The following is a 21,949-nucleotide window of genomic DNA, read 5'->3' as shown; positions in this document are numbered from 1 at the left end:
CTCTGTGAAAACAAACATGATATGGTCTATGTTTGGCATATCTAAGAAGAGGATGGATAATTGGTTCAGATTTGTGTGAACACCCAAAGAGATCTCCTAAGACAGTTCCCCACCCCATTTCTACAGCCGGTCAATGGCTGAAATCCAGCAGCAAGCCACAGCTAGAGTAAGCCCATTGAAACAATGGAACCTACAGAGTACTTGACTCACCAAATTGTGCCTTACTATTGAATTTCAGCCAATGATTACTGAGTTGGCAATGCTGTGAGACCACGCAGATCGGGGGCTAGGTGAAGAGGAGCTTGTGATAAACCAAACCAAGACTAGGCAAAAGAATTTACACTTCCTGTGCTTTTCTGCAATAATGATACTTATGTGTCCAACAAATTATGATTAAAATATACAGTTAAGTCACCTTTATATGCTAACAGCCATTGAGACTAAGCTGCTTTAATAAGATAGAAAAACTTACAAATAGTTCCAAAAGTAACACTTCCAAATATTAAGGGGGTATGTTTACAGTCAAAATATTTTAAAGTAAGCTGATAAGGTTTTTTAAAAATTACTAGTACCTACATGTTAGGTAATGCAGGTTCTGAAGTTTTATATTATGGAGTGAGCAAGAAGCAAAAATGCTCCAAAGCAGAAATCAAAGCAACAGTGCCAAGTTAAGCTCATGCAGAGCAGCAATCTGAAGAAAGAGTGAGAATGCCACTACATACATAGAAGTGCATTTTGCAAAAGAAAATCCAGTTAAAAACCCAAGAATTAACACATATCAAAAACAACAACAACAAAAACAATGAATAGCTGGATTTCTATACAACCTATTATATAAACTCAAGGTTAGAGATGGGATATATATTTGTCTGGGATGTGGTGGCGCTGTGGGTTAAACTGCAGAAGCCTCTGTGCTGCAAGGTCAGAAGACCAGCAGTCATAAAATCAAATCCACGCGATGGAGTGAGCTCCCGTCGCTTGTCCCAGCTCCTGCCAACCTAGCAGTTTAAAAGCATGTAAACACGAGTAGAGTAGGACACAACTCGACTAAATGTCAAGGGGAACCTTTACCTATATATTTGTCTGACTACAAAGAGCTGCTGCTAATAAGGCCCAATCAAGAATGGGACTATGATGGGTGGTCAAAATACATAATGGTCAAAATCCTGTTTAACACAGTAAATCATACTACAAAATCAATAGAGATTTGATGAGTCACCTCCTTTGTAAATTCTGATTCAAACTGTAAGTTGCAGTACGCCGATGTTAAAGTAAGCTGAAGTCAGAGTAAGCCCATTTAAATCAACAGAACTTACAAACAAATCAACTTATCAAATTTTCATTGATTCAATGGGCCTCCTATAGTGTGATTTACTACACTAAGCAACAGGATTTTTGCCAATATGTTACACTATTGTGCCAAATTTTATATAGAGCTTAGCACTCAACATCTGCTTGTTCCAGCAATTTTTTAAAAACTCGAACTTAAAATATGCAGGCGATTTACAAACAATGTGTAACCAGGAGCTTAAAAGTCAGATCTCCATTACACACTCTTCTGAAGACACTATCTTAAGCAGAGGCCATTTTTTGGTAAGATGCTTTTACCAAATTGCCTAGCTCTTACTGTGCCTGTGCTGTTATTGCAAACTGAAATGAACTAAATGAAATCCATCAATATTTGTTGCTAAATTTGAAGTCCATTTTCTAGTCTGCAAGACACTTTAATCAGTACAATTTAAATCTGGTATCAGAACTTGCAAACTCTAATCTGTCCAGGGAATTTTCCACAGCTAACACAAATTCTGTCTTGCTTCATATTATTTCCCATTGTTAATATGCAATACTGAAATGTGTACTACAAAATATGAATGAAATATGAAATCTGCATTATCAATTTATACTTCACTATTACACTAAACAAATAAAATGTACAAGCAGAAATCCAGGCATAAATTGCAACTGGAATAAGCCCATTGAATCAATGGAATTTACAGAAGAGCTGATTCAAGAAAACCCCACTGATTCAATGACCTATTGAGTTCTAACTCAGTGAATTTCAGCAATTGCTTTGCAAATTGCATCACAGATAAATTAAGGATACTGACCAGAATCCTGTTAGCAACATAAATTTACAGAGCAAATTTCTGCAAATTAAGAAGTTGATGTAGACATTTGCTATCACAGACCACTTGCATGACACAATGTCTGACAGCAAATGCCCATGCTAACTTCTTAGCTAATGACAATTCACTGCTGAAATTTAATCTTGTGGTAATTATACTAGCATAAATATGTTAAAGGTTTTAGCTTTCATATGATAACACTATAAGAACATTAATATAAAAGATAAAATACATCTGCTTAGCAGATACATTTCTTCTGTAATTTCTTGATCAAGGGTTCAAGAAAATATTTTATATTGGGAGAGAACATGGTGAAATCTAGACAATGCAGAATATGTCAATAATGAAAAGACTGCTATACTTGGAAATGGTCTTATACACTCAATATAAATTGGACCTGGCCAAGTTAGTATTATTCATATGAAACATCTAATCCCTTTACCATGAAACTGTAAATGCACAGCTTCTGTTTTAAGCCAATTTTTAAAAGCTGTGTTTACAGCATCACTGTAAAGATACTTACTGGCAGAGGTCTGAGGTTGTATACGAGGTATTCCTCCATTTGGCACTTGAAAGTTTGAGTCACTTCTACTGTTTTTCACAGACTCAACTTGGATGTTAGATGTCCTGGACAGGTTTGGAAGACTACGTCTTAGTTTTTCTGTATTGAGGAAAGATAAGAACACCACAACATACCATCTGACGCAGGAGACTGAACTGTAATACGAACTGTGACGACCTGAAGTCCAAAGGACCCGAGGAAAGAAGAGCTGCTACAGATCTGTATGCTAAACATGTCAACTGCCTAATGCTATGTTACCAAAATTACATTCCAAAACAATTTAAAGTCTTTCATGAAGTACTGTGTTTCTCACCTGAAACAAAACTTATTTTAAAATTTATTTTGCTATCTGGCATGAGAGACTAGAGTTTAGAAATAAGTCTGTATTTCTATTGGTCCATTCCTTCAACCTAACTACTGGTCCAGTGGAAGGAAAGGGTAAGTACCCTGTTTCCCTGAAAATAAGACCTAACCTGAAAATAAGTCCTAGTATGATTTTCAGGAGGCTCGTAATATAAGCCCTACCCCCAAAATAAGCACTAGTTAAGTGAAAGCCCACCCTCCACCATTGTGCAGCAACCAGAAGAAGATGACATGACTGTATTTGAATAAACGTTGATGGTTGTACATGAAAAAAGTAAAGCATCCCCTGAAAATAAGCCCTAATGCATTTTTGGAGCAACTCTGTCTTATTTTCAGGGAAACACAGTACCTATATCTACTGGATTATCTGCATGGGGTCTGTACAAGTACAGCTGCAAAAGTACGATTCCCAACAGTCAAAAGTAATCCTATGCAGACGTCCATGTAGGCACATGCATCAGTGCTTACCACCATAACCCTCTTCCCTTCCAATCCAACATTCATTCACCACAGTTGGAACACAACTTAAAATCATTTTGGCCAGAACAATGAAACTTGTCAACGACCCCCAACAACTAACCCCAATGTAAGACCACTTTCAACATATAAATGTGCAGAGTATTTTTTTTAAAAAAAAACTGTACTAAAAATATTAAAAGCCAGCCAAAGAAAACCCCATAGTCCTTTAAAAATATTAAAATCCAATAAATAGCTATAAATAAAACCACACTGTACATCTAGCTTGACTTAATAAAATCCTTTCAAGAGAAAGCAAACCGAACAAATGAATCTTCAGGGCTCTTTTAAAGACCTTTAATGATGAGGCTTGACATTTATTTCTTAGAAGCACTTTTCTTTTAAAAGGCTGTTTACTATTTTGATAATTGAAAAGAATAACAAATTATAAGCATATTCAGTTGGCCTGAGGCATATATTTAAAAGATAGCCAATCACATCTTTGCAAACACCTCAGAGTACAGAAATAACCAAATTCAATTTCTACAATATTCAAGAAAAGTGGGGCCATAGTTGAAAAACCCTTTCCCTCATGCCTGCCAACCCAGCAGTGTTTACTGGAAGGCATATAAGTAGGACATCAGCTGCAAACTTTAAAAGCTACCTATTTATATGTAGCATGTTTCCTGCTTTGTCATCTGAAGGATACGTCACTGTAAGGTTTTAAATCCTACCACACAGAGATATTACTTGTGTTTCCCTTCATGGTGGGAAGAACAGTTATTTAGCATGTTATTAAATACCATTATAAATTAAATGAGAAAGTCAATTGATTGAATTTGTTTGAATGTGAATTTGGCAGAAACACAATATTTGAATCTGCTGTTGTTTTGACTTATACGTTTGATTATGTGCAGCCCATCTGCATGGTCTTACTTTTTCATATTTCCTAGTACTATAAACTAAGTAACACACACGCTTGATAGGACCAATTTAAACTACCATTATTTTCTCAAAACTTTTCTTGAAAGAAACATACTCAATGTATTTGCAAGACAATAATCAGCAAAAAAACAACAACACCCATATCTCTTATAGTAACTGCTGTTTGCCAAAAGGTACAACCACAGGATCATTTTTTCTATTAAACCAAGTAGCCATTAACTTTAAATGGATTTACACATAAGTAGATCAAATATATTATTTCTGACATAAAATTAAATGGGAGTTAGTTTGAAGTGCAAAACCGAAGTAGATTTAACAATAGCATTCATCAACTTACTTCTGTAAAACATAGCACTGTTTTTATCTTAGATTAAGGAGTATCAGGCACAGTAACAGATGAATCAAGATGAATAGCTGTCAACAAATCAGCTATCTGAGTTAGGAGCGCAGATAAATTTTCTCTTACATTTAATAGACTTGATGAAAAGAAACCAAGCTTCCTTGGCTACTTTTGATACAACTCTAAATTCAAAGATGATTTATATTTTTCAGTTTAATTAGATTAGATTCACATTATAACAACACATCAGTTTTATGTTGACTCCATTTTAAAAAAAACTTTGATAACTTTCTTGTTGGTTGTTGGTGTATCCCTGCTTTGCATTTCAGGCCAGAATAAGGGCAACAAAAAGAAAAAGTTCAAAGTTAGAGAATGCAAGCAAGGTGGAAGGAAAAGGTGAATGGGACCGAAAATAAGCTTGGTTCATCCTGTTCAGGATAACCAAGGACGCATTTTCGAAAGTAAAAACATTTATTTTAGAAACTAAAAGCATTTATCTAACATCTGCATCATGTTAATTCCTACTGTAGTCCTTCCGTCCCATGCAGCTGTACTTCTACATGGGCAAGATGCTTTCTCATGCAAAAGCTATGAAGTAGCAGAGGAATATGAGGGTGCAAAAGCATGGAAATATAACAATCAGACAGCTGCCACAGCCACCAACCTTTCTACAGTTTCTACCTACAGTGGATGATAGGTGAGGCTTCCGCCTTGAAACTGTGGATCTCAGTTCCCACAAAGGGGAGAAACTCCCTTTTCCAGCATAGGCATATTAGAATTTATTGAAACAAAGCAAAAGCAGTACAACAACACTGTGTCTTTCATCTGTGCTGCTTTTTCAGATGGAAAAGGAGACAAAAGAGTCCATTTGAGGATATGACATCCAGTACCATTTTCTCCTTTTCTTTCAAACAGCTGTCTATTCAGTTCACGGTATATGTACATGCAAGCAAGTATGAAGTATACTAAAACAATCTCAAAAGAAATGACAAGACATGCTGTTTATCACCCACACTTTCTTTCTTTGCTACAATTAACTGACCCATCAAGATGCTAAATCTATACTGGTGTGTCAGGACCACTGCTGTTATTTTGGACTCTTTCAGTCTCCCTTCTGGTTACCTTTCCTGCCCACCCTGAATACTCTTCTTTTAGTCAGTGGCTAGCAGCACATTTGAGAAGGATGACTGAAAGCAGATTGCACAAAAGTGAGCAAACAAATCAGCAGAGAACAGGGGACAGAAACATCCTCCAGACCCTGAAAGGTTAACTTGCATTTCTCAGACTATGTGGATGTATGAAAAAGGAGATTTAATCTATGAAGATTACTAAAGTGCCAATATCAAAATCTCACTGAAAAGTCTATTTTTCTTTGTAGGTCCGTAAGAGGGTGTGGCATTTGCCCAGGTCATTAATATTCTTATGCTATTTGCATAGACCAATGGGAGTGCTAGAGGAGTGGAGACACAAGGTATAAGAGACTCAGCAGCAGGAGGAGACAGACATAGATAAGGTTTTGAGATGGAGAGTTAGAGAGTTTTGGAGTTGGTGGTTGAAGGTGGATAGAGAAGTATGTTTAAGAGTTAACAACATTGCTTGTTCTGTCAACACTATCAATAAACAATTTCTATTTGATTCTTTTAAAATGAAATATTGTCTGGACATCTATTATTAATAATAGGTATTGTTGATGAAATCAACTGGTGGCAGTTGAGGGACACGTAGCATGAGCTCCTAGTTTGGTGAAATAATCAGGGGCCACGTGGAATCGTGACAGAGGGGCTTTCATTAGATTCTACCAAATATATATATATAAAAATAAAATTTTAGGCTTTGATCATGTACAGAAGTTTCAAAGAATTTAACTGGTACCCATGGTTTTTTGAATAACTTCCAAAATTGCAGTATTTTTAGATAAAGGCCACAGAAAATCCAAAAATAAATTAACACCTATACTGCGAATAATGGTTCTGCACAAAATCAATTTCAAATTTCTGGAAATGGCATCATCTGTGCCCAACAAGTCTTGAGCACAGAGGATCAAAGCATCATTATTATAATATCATAAAAAAGCAACCAATGAATAATCAGTGGCTGGTATAGACAAGTGATACAATGGAGAAAAGATAAAACTGCTCCATCCATCTTCAGTAAGTCTCAGTTTCCAAGGCTGACCCTGGTATATATGTGGTTCGTGGGCAACATGCAGCTGAGCCACAGCAGCATTACCTGCCATTTCACTTTTGGCAGGATGTACAGAACTGAAAGCTTTAGCACAAAGCACTGAAGTGAGCAAACATGAACATGAAAACTTTAAAGAAATGAAGCTATATTGCCACCAGAAGTCAACCTCGCTATGCAGTATGCTCCGATTACCAATTTGAAAGCATACCTCAAGATACATAAAGCAGGTGAACTGTACAGAAGGAACAGGAACATCCAACAACAACAGAAAACTAATCATGCCAAATAATGCCTGCAAAATTTCCTGGCGCAGGCTCAGTTTAAAAATGCTCCATAATGTGAGAGTTGTATAGTGAGTACCAAATATTGATTTTACAAATCTCACTAACAAACAGTGAACACCCAAAACAAAGCAAAATCAATGGTGCTGCTTATATACCACCCCATAGTGCTTAAAGCACTCTCTGGGTTGTTTACAATTTGATTATGCAGGCTAAACATTGTCCCTGCCCCCAGTGAGCTGGGTACTCAAGTTTACCAACCTTGGAAGGATGGAAGGCTGAGTGAACCTTGAGCCAGCTACCTGGGATTGAAACTCAGGTCGTGAGCAGAGTTTGGCTGCACTACAGCAGTTAAAACACTGAGCTACAAGGCTCCTAATAAATGATTCATGGGTCATACATCTGGTTACTTACCTTGTGTCACGGGCTTATGATGCAGAAAATGCATGCACACAGTATTGTCTAATTTGAGCATTTATTCTGTTTTGAACTTGGGAGAAACCTACTAGATGATTCAGACAAATCAAAAATTATTTTATTACAATATTCCAGTGGTTTCCAAACTTTGGTCCCCAGATGTTCTTGGACTAAAACTCCCAGAAATCCTAGTCAGCACAGCTAGTGGTGAAAGCTTCTGGGAATTTTAGTCGAAGAAAATTTGGAGACCCAAGGTTGAAAACCACTGCTATATTCTGTAAGCCTTTTCTATACACCTCACCCTCACTAAGATTCTGTGATTTGAAGGCTCTTTTCAGGCACTACACCATTCTTAATTCTCTTCTTGAGCTGGCTAGCCTCATCCCTTCGTTCCCTAAATGATCCCTCAGCATTTGAAGTTACCCAGTTTCTAGTCACTGAGGCTTTTGCACTCTAGTTTTGATATTATCTGCCATTTTATTTTTTGCATTTTTATAGGTGGTGGTGTTGTGCCTTATATATTATGTTTTTATTCCTCCATGTGGCTTTACATATATTGTTCTTCCAAAAAAAGGAAAAGGAAGAAAAAGCAGAATATAAATTGCAAATATACATAATTAAAATCTGTTATTAAACATCTTAATGATACTGGAGTTACAGTTACGTATTTAACTATTCTAGCCACACTCATATTTGCTAAATTTAGCAGATCTGATATGCTGCAAAATGAGCAGCCGAAAAGTAAATTAATAGTCTTGAGGTCATGATAAGAGTATTTTTTTCTTGATGATAAATTCAGTATCTTAGAATTCTATCATTATAAATTTAGGCTGAAATACAGTAGTAAATTGCATTTAGGTACGCCCAAAGAATCACCAAGGATTTGGTCAGTCAACTCTTCCATCAATTCCACTGATTCAGTGGGGCTAACCTTGTTGCAACTTACTACTAGATTTTGGCTAATGGCTGAATCTTGTTGCTTAGCATAGTAAGTCACATCTAGAGTAGGCCCACTGAATCAGTGGAACTTAGGAGTTGACTGATCAAATTCCCAGTGATTCAATGGGCCTACTCTAGTTGCAACCTTCTACACTAAGCAATAAGCAACAGGATTCCAACCACTGAAAAACAATGTACTCCCCTTCTCTCTCCCATGTATAAGGGAATATTCAACATAGTTATAAAAGGCCAGTGGCTTGCAGGTTTTTCTAAGCAAGCTTATAGTGTGATTTCATGAATTTAATTTCAGAGAGCCAAAAAGTTTCATTATCAATTCTGTTTTCAACAATATGTGAGCAAAAATTAATGAAGGAGTAACAGCTGTTCCTCAAGTACCTAGCTATTATTTTGGTTGCCTTGGCCTTGACCCTCATAACATTGATACTGTATATTATGCTTGACTGGCTACTTGGCACTAGAGTAATTAAGAAACTATGCAGCTGCAGAATGGCAGTAATGTACATCTCCCTAAAACTAAACTAGCTCAATTATTTTCTTTCTTTACTGATTTCTAGACAACGTGAAAATAATATTTATGAATAAGACGTTTTTTCTTGTGTGTTTCTCAGCAAATCAGAGTAATGTCACACTGTATCTTAAATACAACTTATTGAGCAACATATTTACTAGGAGCACATCATCTCTGCTATTTTAATGTTTGGTGGACAAAATTTGAGACAAAGTATTTTACCTTCGTTTTTGACACTGCTAGTCTGTAGATCAGTGGTGTGGCCTTGGAGAGAAAGACGAGGCTGCTGCAATCGACTAATCATAGGTTGGGGTGACACTCGACTATATTCTATACTTCTAGCTGGCGATCGAGATCTAGGAGAATTCCTTGGTGACTGCTTTGGTGAAGGCCGTGGTGAATTCCGTGGTGACGGAGAAAACCGGTTAACAGCTGGATGCACTGCATGGTGGCAGCTGTCTTCTTCATCCTCTAAACTCTGTGCATCAAGTTCCTGGTCACTAAATGTACCTCGTCTCATTGAACTGCATGAAGAACCAGAGCTACGCCGAGAAGCAGTTGCAGCATATTCTTGCCGGAGACCTAATTAAAGTAAGAATGCTATTTAATGTTTATTATCCTCCCAACATCCATTTCCCTTGGATTTCATCACCCATCTCCCCCAGAGGGCAGCTCATTTGGTCACTGAATGCATTATGATAATATGTGTTCTTCAAATTAAATATCTCCAATCTACCCACTGGCATCAAAGACACTAGGTCAGGATTCAAGACCGAAACAGTGCTAGCTTTCTACAGTAAAAAATACTTACTTTCCTCTTGCATCCGGGCTAAAATTTGTACATCTGTTAAGTCATTTAATTTGTAATTTGATCCAATTGAGTCCTCATCCATTTCTGAAGCACTTAATTCACTATCAATAGAGGACTGTGGACTTAGTGGAGGATTTCTATCTGTTGAACTTTTGAAATGACCTGTAAGAAATGACAAAGAAATGAAGGCTTGACCTTTATCTGTGCATATAATTTAATGGGGGAAGGGGAGCATACTAGAAAAAGCAACTTAAGCTAGCTGATATACCAGAATGGTATAAATATACCAGATGGGCGGGATATAAATCAAATAAATAAATAAATAAATAAATGATACATAAATCCTTTTTCATTTCGTCTAGATATAGATCACTTTTCAATGTGTCAAACAGCATTAACCTTGGAAAGGATGAGGAAGATGAATTAACTAAACTGTTACCAGAGAAACAAAAGTACAGTAACTATGATGAAAAACTATGAAGAAATGGAATGTTCCAGTTTTTCATCCTAGTTACTTTAAAATAGGTATCTTTAAGATACTTATTTTTAAATGATCAAACTTTGTAGAACTACTAATGTACTTCAGACCAGTCTTTAGTGCTTGTCTATTATATATTTAAACACTTAATTGATGTATTTAAATACATATGTGTAATTTAAGTTCAATTAATTCACCTTTCATTTCTTGTTTTTAAATAAGAGAAAACTGCCATATGAAACAATATCTCCATAGGTCCAAAATGAATGTGTAAACATTAGACATCGCCCAAACCCAAAATGAAACAAAACTGAAAGATTCACTTTAGCAGATTTGTACAGTCTGTAATTTATCGAGTCTGTAAACACAAAATAAACACTACTACTACTACTGTCTCTAATGTGTACTAAATGCAATAGGGCAGAGCTTTCAACATGATCAGATTCATAAAATGACTCACTTTGGCAAGTTACTACCTCCTCAGCATCTACCACAATAGATTTACGTCACATTGGGTGAACTAAATTTGTGGATGTTGGGGAGATACCTGCATATGTCACTGTTGCCTAATTCAAACACTTGCATTGAGAAGTGCAGGGATATTAATAGGGATGTGCCATTAGCTTGTTTTTTGTTTGTTTGTTTTTGTTTTTTGAATCCAATGCCCACCCTTCTCCAAGAATTCCCGATGCAGAATTCTGGGAGTTCCAGTCCAGAAACCCATATGTGCAAACACTTGAATTTCAATTACCTGGAAAAGGTTGAGGCCTCCATTTCCTACTGCAATGCTTCCCAGGAGTGTAGGTTTTCAGTTTTTCTCTTTATAAAGTCTAAAGCAGAGGTCCCCAACCCGCGGTCTACGGCCTGGTGCCAGTCCGTGGCCTGAGCTGGACCGGGCCACGGAGACAGACCTCCCCCCACGCACTCCCCCCCACTGTCCATTTGCGCCTGCGCCCATATGAGCACTCCCCCACCCCTTCGCGCATATGTATGAGTGCCTCGAGCACCGCACTGCCATTTGCGCATGCGCACAAGTGCTGTGCCATCCTTTGCACATGAGCATGTGTGCACCCACACGCATGCCCCTGTTCCTTTGTGCATGCGCACGAGCCCACACGCATGAGAGCCGTCCTTCATGCATGCGCAGGGGGGGGCCCTGCCTTCCCCAGCCAGTCCGCAAGGCTAAAAATGTTGAGGACCGCTGGTATAAAGGGCAAGGAGACTACTGCTCTCTGGAAACATTCCAGGAAGTGTTGAAACAGGAAATGAAGGCCCAGAGGGACATCTTGGCCTTGTCCCAGTGAGCAAAATGAAGGTGTTTGCAGAATGTGTTTGTGAGCTGAAACTTCCAGAATTCTGCCTGAGAAATTCTTGGAGAATTCTGGGAGTTGAGCTCCAAAACAACCTGAATGGCACACCACTGGAAATTAACGGGAACAATATAGGTAGTGGAGAAGTGGATGCAGTGCAGTACTTCAGAGTTAGCAGGTTGCTTTTTCTGGACCCATTTATGTGTGTTGCTAATGTTAATCACATGTCATTCTCATTATAGTCCTTAGGCTCTCTTGTAGTTTTTTTACTGACAAAGATACAAGAAATATATTTTATTGATTTTTAGGAGGCACTATCAGTATATGAAACCTTAATAAATATGCAACTATCTTTCATTTCTGAACAGCAAATTCTGTTAACATGCAAATATTTAAAATTCCATTTAGAATTTACATGATTTTCTCAATGCACATCACTTGCAACTTACAACATATAATTGCACATTACATTCCTTTACCTGCATTGCCAGGAAGTATGAGTTGCTTTACTAAAGGAGGTTTCACTGGTGTGGAGGAAGGAGAGTTGAAACTACTGCTGTATGGGCTGCCTGCATTTGGACTGTAGGAATTTGCGTAGTTGACACTGCTGAAGGGATTACTGTAAAGGCCATGTCTCTTAAGGGCTGCATAAAAGGGCAGAACGTAGTATTTTACCATTGTTTACTTCAAATGCCTTAAAACTATAAGCCTAAATTGAATCTCACACAATATACTTCATTAACCAGTTTGGGAAATTTGGTTAAAAATAGCATAGGCAATTTTTCTTCATTTACAACTTCTCTGTTTTTCAAACTATTAGCAACAAGTGCAGAACATGCAAACAAATACTATACAATTGTTTTTGGTGTTTTATTTTTTTTCTATAGCCAGAATCCTGTTGGTGTTCATGTAACTTGCTGAAGCTAATTGTGGTTAACTGAAAAGATGGGCGATGTGGCTTGGTCACATGCCTGACCATATATCTAACCGCACAACCAAGATGCATGCAACATCTTGTTGATTAGCTACAACTAGCTGCAGCAAGTGATGCAAACATCAATAGGAATCAGACCTACAAATCTCTCTTTTACCTCTTCAAAATATATTCAGTTACAGAAAACAGCCACAAAAGTTAACACATGTGCGACTGGAGTGTGTAGAGAATTTCCCTTTCAGTCCATGGGACATAACACATTCCTTTTTGCTGCAACCCAAAAAAACCCACATATTTTCTCAGATAATGTTTTCTACTTCAATTATTCTTTTTTTCTCCATTACTTGTCAATCACAAAAAGATCTCACTTAGAATTGTTTCACAGAACATTAACAGAAATAAATTTATATGAACTAATCTATGTGTTCAGATGCCTCGCTTGCATATTTTTCACTGGATAAAACACAGTGACATCATAATTTGATACTACTTTAGCAATATAATTTTCTGCACAAATCCCATTTAGGGATCAAGTTTGTAATTTGGGCATTCTTCTGGACCTGGCATTTACTTGGGATTCCCAGACCACAGCCATGTTTCACATTTGTATTTAAACTTTCCAGTGAAGCAAATTGGACTTAAAATAACCTTACACTCACTGGATTGTAACCACTGCATTTTAAGGAAATCTACTTTTTGATATTAAAATTTTGTCCACTGTATCAGCAGAAACAAATCGATACGGAGACTCACCTGACATTGTTTGTTCAAGTCTGTGGATCAATGATTTTTTAGCACATTCAATATCTGGTGTCGGATAATCCAGTATTTGCCTGCACCAAACCAGTGGACTAATAGATTTTTGCACTGGGGTCACTTTCTTTTTTGGTGACGTATACAACCTAATGAAGATGAAAACATAATTAACATTAAATGAAGTTGTATAAATGAATTAAAATCTTGGAGGTAAAATCATTTTTAATAGACTACAGGTCAAATCTTCCACTTTTTGAAGCAAGCACTGTTAGTAATGTTAAAAATAAGTTAACAACTAAATATCCAAGGACATGCCTCATTATTATTGTATGGTAACAGTGCATCAAATTGTAACACATTGTTTCTGCTCTTTTGGAATAATAGTATTAGATGGAAACAGCAAATTGCCAAAAAGGGGGCGGCAAGGGTTAGTTTAAAGCAAAAAAATATATGCTTGAAGCTATATCCCCCACCAAACAAAAAATAAAAAAATCATATATCATACCACCATCCTCATTCAAAATTGGCCACACTGATGCACCAAGCTTCTACTTTAATACATCACCAAGTAAATGCTAGACCTGAATCCCAGTAGTTCCCATCCCACTGCCTATATAGAGCATCATTAGTTGCGTAGCAGAGGGTGCACATGTACAGACAGCAGATTTACAGTACAGTCCTATCCACTGTTATGCAATGACTCCATAAGGTGCTAGTGTACTGTTCAAAGTATTCCGCAGGTAATATATTTCACGATCAAAGAAATTCCATCAAAAGTTAATTATTCTAGTGATGTGCAGAAAATATTGTGTTGCCAAAATAAAAGAAGCACAGTCCCTATTATTCCTCTTATATGAAGGAGATAGCATTCATCTACCAAAGCTATACTATGTGGTAGACTGAGCCACCCTACATAAAAACACTTCACTGTAACACAATATCCAGAGCTGAGTGGCCCTAGAAAGTACTGCACTCATATAATTCTGAATTTCGTGTACCTTTCATTAGTTAAGTAATGTAGGTAAGTCTTGTTGCTTTTGGACTGAAAGAGATTCAGAACAAAACTGCATATTAAGAGAATCTCTGCACACTTTTAAGTTGTGACTTCCAGATGCTGATGCAGAAATGAAGCACAGAAACTACAGAGTTCTTCCAGTTTCAAACTTTTAATCTGAATGTTTCTTTGAAAGCAGATTAATCCACAGAAAGTTTCATATAAAATGCCATGTAATAGAGACTTTTATATCCCAGGAATGAATGCAGAAACACGTGCTATAGATGTTTGTTAAGTGCCGGCAAGCTGAAATCAGCTTACGGAAACCCTAATAGGGCCTTCAAGGTAATTGAGACAATTCCCCACTAACACGGCATCAAGGTAACAACCTGTCTACTAGTTCTCACTTCAGACTCATTAGATTTATTAAACAGACCCCTTAAGGTATTTTCTTCTTTTTCTGCTATTTTTATCGCTACCAATAGCTGGATAGCGTCAAAAAAGAGACAAAGTGCAGAAGTACTGGACAAAGATGGCTCATTTTAGCTGCTCCCTGACTCTTAGCATTCCTCCCATAAAAACCTACCCCTCCAGACAAAACAGAGGTGCTCCTGGCCAGTTGCAGCACTCTCTTTGAAAACACAGTTGTGCAGCCTGTGGGTGTTTCTGGATTCATCAGAACCTGGATGCCCAGGTTTCAGCAGTGGCCAACAATGCCTTTGCACAATTAAAACTAGTGATCTGGCCACAGTGATACATGCCTTAGTTACATCCTGACTGGCTTACTGTACTATGCTCTACATGGGGTTGCCCTTTGGAAAGTTTTAGAAACTTCAATGGGTCTGAAACACAGCAGCCAGATTTCTAACTGAGGCTGATGACAGGGATCAGATACTGACCTCCACCCCAGTTATAGCAGCTCCACTGGCTGCCGATCCATTTCTGGGCACAATTCGAAGTGCCGGTTTTCACCTACAAAGCCCTCAATAGCTTGGCTCCAAGCTACATTAAAGACTTTATGAGCCTGCCCTGGATATAAGATCATCAGGGGAGGCCTTTCTCTCAGTTTCACCAACCTCTCAAGTGTGCTCAGGGACATGGGAGGGCCTTGCCTGTTGCTACTCCCAGACTCTGGAACCCCCTCCCATTGGACGCCAGCCTAGCCCCATCTTTGCTGTCCTTCTAAAAGCAGATGAAGACTATTTTCTTTAGGCAGTATTTCCCTTGGTGACTGGCTGTCTAAGAGGGGTTTTAAAATCAGAATAGTTAGTAGTATAATCTGTTTTAATAATGCTTTTATCTAACATTTTAAATACAATATTTAATTTTGTTTTAATATTTGAATAATTTATTTTTCAGCTATGTTTTTTAATACTGGAAACCACCTCGAGTCCTTTTATGGTGAAAGGTGGAATAAATATACAGTATTTTCAATAAATAGAGGGGACCTCAGGCTTGGAATTCTGTGAAATGCCAGGTTGATACAAAATAAATCTGAACTAATATTAGATCTGATAGAAGATGAAAAGGCTGACTTGTCATGTATAACTGAATCTGAGTGCGAGAGGAAGAGGGAGTCGTCTTTTTTCCAGTTATGCCCCCCAGAATATCTGATCCAGCTTCATGGCTGGTCAAAGGGGTGAGGCGGGGGTGTTGTCATAGACTATAGGAACTGCATTAATATCAGCAGGATCTCTGTTGTGTTGGGCATGGGTCTGGATCATTAGGACAGAATGGGACTGATGATGTTGTACTGCACTCTCTGCGACCCAACACATTCCCTACCTGAACAGGAGGGACACATTTCTGCTGCTGTGTTGAAATCCCCTAGACTTTGCTTCTGGGTGACCTCAACATACAGTACATGCAGAGATGCAGTTGACCAGAGCAGGTCTAGAAATCACAGTTGCCATGGGTCTGTCACAACATATCAGGGGACCTAAGCAAGTCACAGGTCATACCCTCAATCTGGTATTCATGTCAGGATAGAGAGAGGATAATCTGAAAGTGAGGATAATCTGAAAGAACCTTGAGTCATCCCTCTTGTTATAGCCAGATCACCTGCTGAGATCTGGACTTTGCACAACTACACTTCTCTGCAATGAGGCACCTGATACTATGGTCTGCCCCTGAAGACTGATAGAACCAACTGGTTTCCAAAATGTCTTAAGGGGTTTTCTTTTATGAAGAGCCCAGCCTTCTCTGTGGTTTATGGAGGTGTTAAGGAAATTATTGTGTAATGGGCTACACACTTCATTGATGTGTCTCTATGGGAGGTGTTACATAACAGCACTGATGTTACCTGTCTGTCATGGGTTTGGAGGGAAAGTTCCATCCTATGGGGAGTGGAAGGCGGGACATCAGGAGGAGGGGCTGTACTGTATAAATATGTGATGCCTGTGTGGTGAAGAGTAGATGCTGAGACAGACTGTGAGACACTGGGTTGGGACGAAGCAGCAGCTGGGGAAGAAGAAGCTGTTGTGGGAGTCTGGGTGTCTGACAGGGTACTACTGTGTGTCAGAGTACCAACCTGATAAGTTCAGGTGTCTGTGGGTTAGCCAGAACTGATGGGTTCAGGGTCTGTGCTTTAAGTTAAAGGTTCTAGGTGAACCAAACTGTATGCTTGTGTGTGTGAGAATAAGCCACGTTACTTTATTTTATTCACCTGATTGTTTTATTTACCCTGTTTGTATTTAAAATAAACCTTATTCTTTTGTTGTTTAAAAATCCATCCCTGGTCTGTGTGACTTATTATAGGGAATGGTTGGTGGCAGCTTAGTAACTGTGTGATAGATCCCAGTAGGTCTGGGTTTGTCACATTGATTGGTGTCCAGCGTGTGGGATACGACTGGTCCAGTTGTCCAGTGGTCCAGCAAAGCCTTGGCAGGTGTGCCCAGAGCAAGGGGGGTCTAGTCAGGGACAGTCTGAGGCGCGTAGGTAATCTTCTAGGTGTACCTCACGGGGAGGTGCGCTAGTAGAAGAACGTGCCAACTGGGGAGACTTAGATTAAGGTGCTCTGAGGCAGCCTAGTTTTGGCGGGAAAAAGCTGAGGAAAAACTGCGTAGCAACAGCGAGCTAGCTTGCCAGCTGAGAGGCCCAGCAGAGGGGGGTAGGCTCTGACTCGATACTGTTGCAATTTAAGTGCTGAAGAACAGCAGCAATCTCTAGGGAGAGCTGGTTCTGAGGCAAGAAGGAAAAAAAGTGGTCGTTTTATTTTGAGGCTTGACTTTTTAAAGCAGCCTGTTCTGAGGGGGGGTATGCCCTTGACTCGAAGCCAAGTAGCAGAAATGGGTGAAGTGAAAGACCCCCAGGTGGACCAAGGTTCTGAGGATGAATTTGGCTCAGTGCAGGGTGACAGCACAGGAGAACAAAACCCAGAACTTAGGAAAATGATCATAGCCCAACAGCATGAACTGAGGATGAGGCAATTTGAAATAGAGAGAATGGAAAGTGAGGCCAGAGAAAGAGCTGAAATCAGTCAGGTAGAGGCAGATGCCAGGAAAAGGGAAATGGCCATGAGGATAGAAGAGATGGAACTGAAACACAGAATTAGAATGGCACAATTAGAATTAACATTCCTCAATAAGAGAAACAACAATTTATCAGTTGAAGAAATTGCGGAAAGAGAAAAGTATGAGGCTCAGGCCAGACAAAGTGAGCAAGATCTTGAAAAATATAATCAGCAAAAAGACATTAAATTAAAAGAAATCAGAGATAAGACTGAAGAAAAAGTAAAAGAGATAAAAGCTAGGGCTGAGGAAGAAATTTTACAGATCAGGGCTGAGTTTGAGGCTAAGCAAAAGGAGCTGGAAAAGAAACCAAAAGAAGGCACACAGGTTAAGGCACAACCTCAAAACCTGAATTATTCTGAACAAAACATGAGGGAAACATGGGACCCTAAGTACTCCAAAGGGTTAGTTCAGAGCCTGCCAAAAATGGGCGGCCATTTTGTTGATAAACCTTCTGGGCAGAGCCAGTCCAGGAACCAGATTTTGGAGGGAAAACCAAACCCAGAGGAGAAAGACTCCAAGTACAGCAGAAAATGTTATTTCTGTGAGGGAAAGGGCCATCTAATCTCAGGGTGTGAGAAATGGAAGCAGATAAAAGGAAATGTGCCTCAGAATGCTAGTGGGACCAAGCCAAAAGCTGTGTTCTGTGTCCAGAAAGAGCAAAGCTCAGTGTCACTGAGGGAGCCGGTTGCCATGGCTACTCAGTCTGGAACAGCTACCGCTGCTGATCAGGCTGAGGAAAATGGTCCTCTTCTGGAGGTAAAGCGCTGCTTGCTGATAAAAACAGATTCTCAGTTGTTTGAGACAGCAGGGGTGGACGTAGGAATACTTGACCGTCAGTATAGGGGGCTGCGGGACACTTGTTCCCAAGTAACCCTATGCCATCCAGATATCATCCCTAGGGAGTTTATAATCCCAAATGAGAGCATGAAGGTGGCAGGGATTGAGGGGCAGATAATCTCTCTGCCAGTAGCAGAGGTACCTGTCAACTTTCAAGGCTGGAGGGGAGTTTGGCGGCTAGCAATTTCATCGACTCTGCCAGCAGCCGTGCTCGTGGGAAATGACCTGGCTGAACATGTGAAAAGGGTGCTAGTGATTACACGTTCACAAGCCACCACGGGGACAGTTCAGGGGGGTAATGATGAGCCAGAGACGGAAGCAGGTGGGGGGAGTTCAGAAGCTGTGGTGGAAACCTTAACCACAGACAGCAGATTGGGACAAGAGCAAAAGGCAGACGCCATTCTCCAAAAGTGTTTTGAACAGGTGACTGACGCCCAGCTAACACCTGAAACCCCAGTGAGATTTCTGGAGAAAAAGGGGGTTTTATATAGAGAGACCCTAAGGAATATCTCAAAAGGGGGAGATGGGATCAGAAGTCAGCTGGTGGTACCTGAAAAGTATCGCCCCATGATCTTACAAAGGGGTCACTCTGACATGTCTGCTGCACATTTAGGGGTGAAAGGGCCCCTTGATTTGATCAAACAAAATTGGGAGCAGATCACCCAGGATGACCCACAAGACGTTGTGACTTACATAGACACCTTGATGAATGACCTAAGGAGAAATCTAGAGCTGGCAGCAGAAAACCTGCAAGCTCAGAAGGTCAGACAGAAAACATGGTATGACCACAAAGCTAGAGAGAGGCACTTTGACCCAGGGGAGGAAGTGCTCTGGCTTAGGCCCTGCAGAGAGAATAAACTGCAGCTCAAATGGGCAGGACCATATAGGGTCATCTCCAAGATGTCAGACCTGAACTACCTAATAGAGCAGGAGGAGAACCAAGCAAGGAGGGTGGTTCATGTGAATGCCCTAAAACCCTACTACAGAGGGGAACAGAGGGTTTTATTCGCGATAAAAGCAGCTGAGAGTGAGGAAGCTGAATTACCCTTCTGGGAGGGTAGAGGGGAAGTAAAATACAACCCAGAGGAGGTAAAGATCAGTCCTGCACTCACCCAAGACCAGCAGCAAGAACTAAAAATGCTGCTTAGTAAATATCAACAGGTGTTTTCCAACAAGCCGGGGATAGTGAAGGGAGTGATGCATCGGATCCACACAGGGGATGCACCCCCGCAGGCAGTATCCCCATACCGAGTAACGGGACCCTATAGGGACAAGGTGCGGAAGGAGCTGGACGAGATGCTTAGGGAGAACATAATCGTCCCCTCTTCTAGTCCTTGGTCCTCTCCGATAGTCCTTGTGGACAAGCCTGATGGGAGCATTAGGTTTTGTGTTGATTACAGGAAATTAAACCGTGTAACCACTCCTGATGCCTACCCAATGCCCAGGCTAGACAACCTGATTGAAACCATAGGGGGTTGTCGGTTCATCTCATCATTGGACCTGGTAAAGGGATATTGGCAATTAAGAATTGATCCCAGGGATCAAGAAAAGACTGCCTTTTGCAGCCCTTTTGGTCTCTATGAGTTTCGAGTCCTGAGCTTTGGTCTCAGAAATGCACCAGCCACATTCCAAAGGCTGATGGACCAGACCTTGGCAGGGCTCAGTGACTTTACAGTGGCCTACATTGACGACATAGGGATCTTCAGTAATACCTGGGAAGATCACCTGATACACCTGGAGTTAGTGCTGCAGAGGTTAAGTGCAGCAGGGCTAACAGTAAAGGCCAGCAAGTGTCAGCTGGGTAGCCCAGAAATAAAATACTTGGGTCACATGGTAGGGGGAGGAGTGATAAAACCCCTGGAGGCCAAAATAGAAGCTGTTCGTGATTGGCCTAGACCCAACACCAAGAAAAAAGTCAAATCATTTCTTGGGTTGGTGGGCTACTACAGAAAGTTCATCCCGAGGTTTGGCGAGATTGCGGCTCCGCTGACCGATCTGACGAGGAAGAAGACTGATGACAGCATCCCGTGGACCAGCGACTGTGAGGCGGCGTTCCAGAGGTTGAAGGAGGCGTTAATCAACTATCCTGTCCTGCGTGCTCCAGACTTCGACCGGGAGTTCATCATCTACACCGATGCGTCTAACAGCGGGGTAGGAGCAGTTCTGTGCCAAGAGGATGAGAATGGTGACCAGCATCCAGTGTCCTACCTGAGTAGGAAACTTCAAAAAGGTGAGAGACATTTGGCAACCGTGGAGAAGGAGTGTTTGGCCATAGTCTACGCGATCCAGAAGGCCAAGCCTTACATCTGGGGAAGACATTTTATTCTGTGTACTGACCATTCACCATTGCAATGGTTAAAGACAATGAAAACCCACAATAGCAAACTTATGAGGTGGGCTTTGAACTTACAGGACTATGACTTTGAAGTGAAGGTGGTCAGAGGGTCAGTGAACTGGGTTGCTGACGCCTTATCAAGAAGACCTGAAGACTGAAGACGGCGAAAGAACATGGACTATATGTATATAATGAAAACAAAAAGTTAAAATGTACCTGGTTTTGAATTTGGTTGGTATTAATAAAGGTAAATTGATGTACTGTATATGGTAAAATGTTTAAATGCATATTTGCTATGGTTAACTTGGAGTGTAAGTATATGTAAGTATTATATGGTATGTATAAATGTTGTTGTGTATTTTATGCAGGTTGTTTTTTTGGTGAAAAGCACTTTTAGCTTTCCCCCTACAAAACAACTTTTAAAGAGGGGAGGTGTTACATAACAGCACTGATGTTACCTGTCTGTCATGGGTTTGGAGGGAAAGTTCCATCCTATGGGGAGTGGAAGGCGGGACATCAGGAGGAGGGGCTGTACTGTATAAATATGTGATGCCTGTGTGGTGAAGAGTAGATGCTGAGACAGACTGTGAGACACTGGGTTGGGACGAAGCAGCAGCTGGGGAAGAAGAAGCTGTTGTGGGAGTCTGGGTGTCTGACAGGGTACTACTGTGTGTCAGAGTACCAACCTGATAAGTTCAGGTGTCTGTGGGTTAGCCAGAACTGATGGGTTCAGGGTCTGTGCTTTAAGTTAAAGGTTCTAGGTGAACCAAACTGTATGCTTGTGTGTGTGAGAATAAGCCACGTTACTTTATTTTATTCACCTGATTGTTTTATTTACCC

At 40.0% G+C, this 21,949-nt stretch overlaps 1 protein-coding gene across 3 annotated transcripts in view; it reads right to left on the bottom strand.

Annotated features, from left to right (window-relative positions):
• Positions 1 to 21,949, bottom strand: part of SLAIN2 (SLAIN motif family member 2) — a 54,932-nt gene that overhangs the window by 14,881 nt on the left and 18,102 nt on the right. For 2 of the 3 annotated variants that reach the window (XM_073001284.2, XM_073001285.2), the window contains exons 2-6: positions 13,429 to 13,577; positions 12,221 to 12,385; positions 9,954 to 10,115; positions 9,365 to 9,724; positions 2,650 to 2,787 (exon numbers count right to left, since the gene is read on the bottom strand). In XM_073001284.2, the coding sequence (XP_072857385.2) occupies positions 2,650 to 2,787; positions 9,365 to 9,724; positions 9,954 to 10,115; positions 12,221 to 12,385; positions 13,429 to 13,577 (974 nt within the window). The remainder of the gene's footprint in view (positions 1 to 2,649; positions 2,788 to 9,364; positions 9,725 to 9,953; positions 10,116 to 12,220; positions 12,386 to 13,428; positions 13,578 to 21,949) is intronic. The other variant, XM_073001286.2, reaches the window with a different exon arrangement.

Source organism: Pogona vitticeps, chromosome 5, assembly GCF_051106095.1.
Source record: "Pogona vitticeps strain Pit_001003342236 chromosome 5, PviZW2.1, whole genome shotgun sequence".
Taxonomy (NCBI): Eukaryota; Metazoa; Chordata; class Lepidosauria; order Squamata; family Agamidae; genus Pogona; species Pogona vitticeps.
The sequence above is the reverse complement of the archived record's forward strand: the minus strand, read 5'-3'. Positions and strand labels throughout refer to the sequence as shown.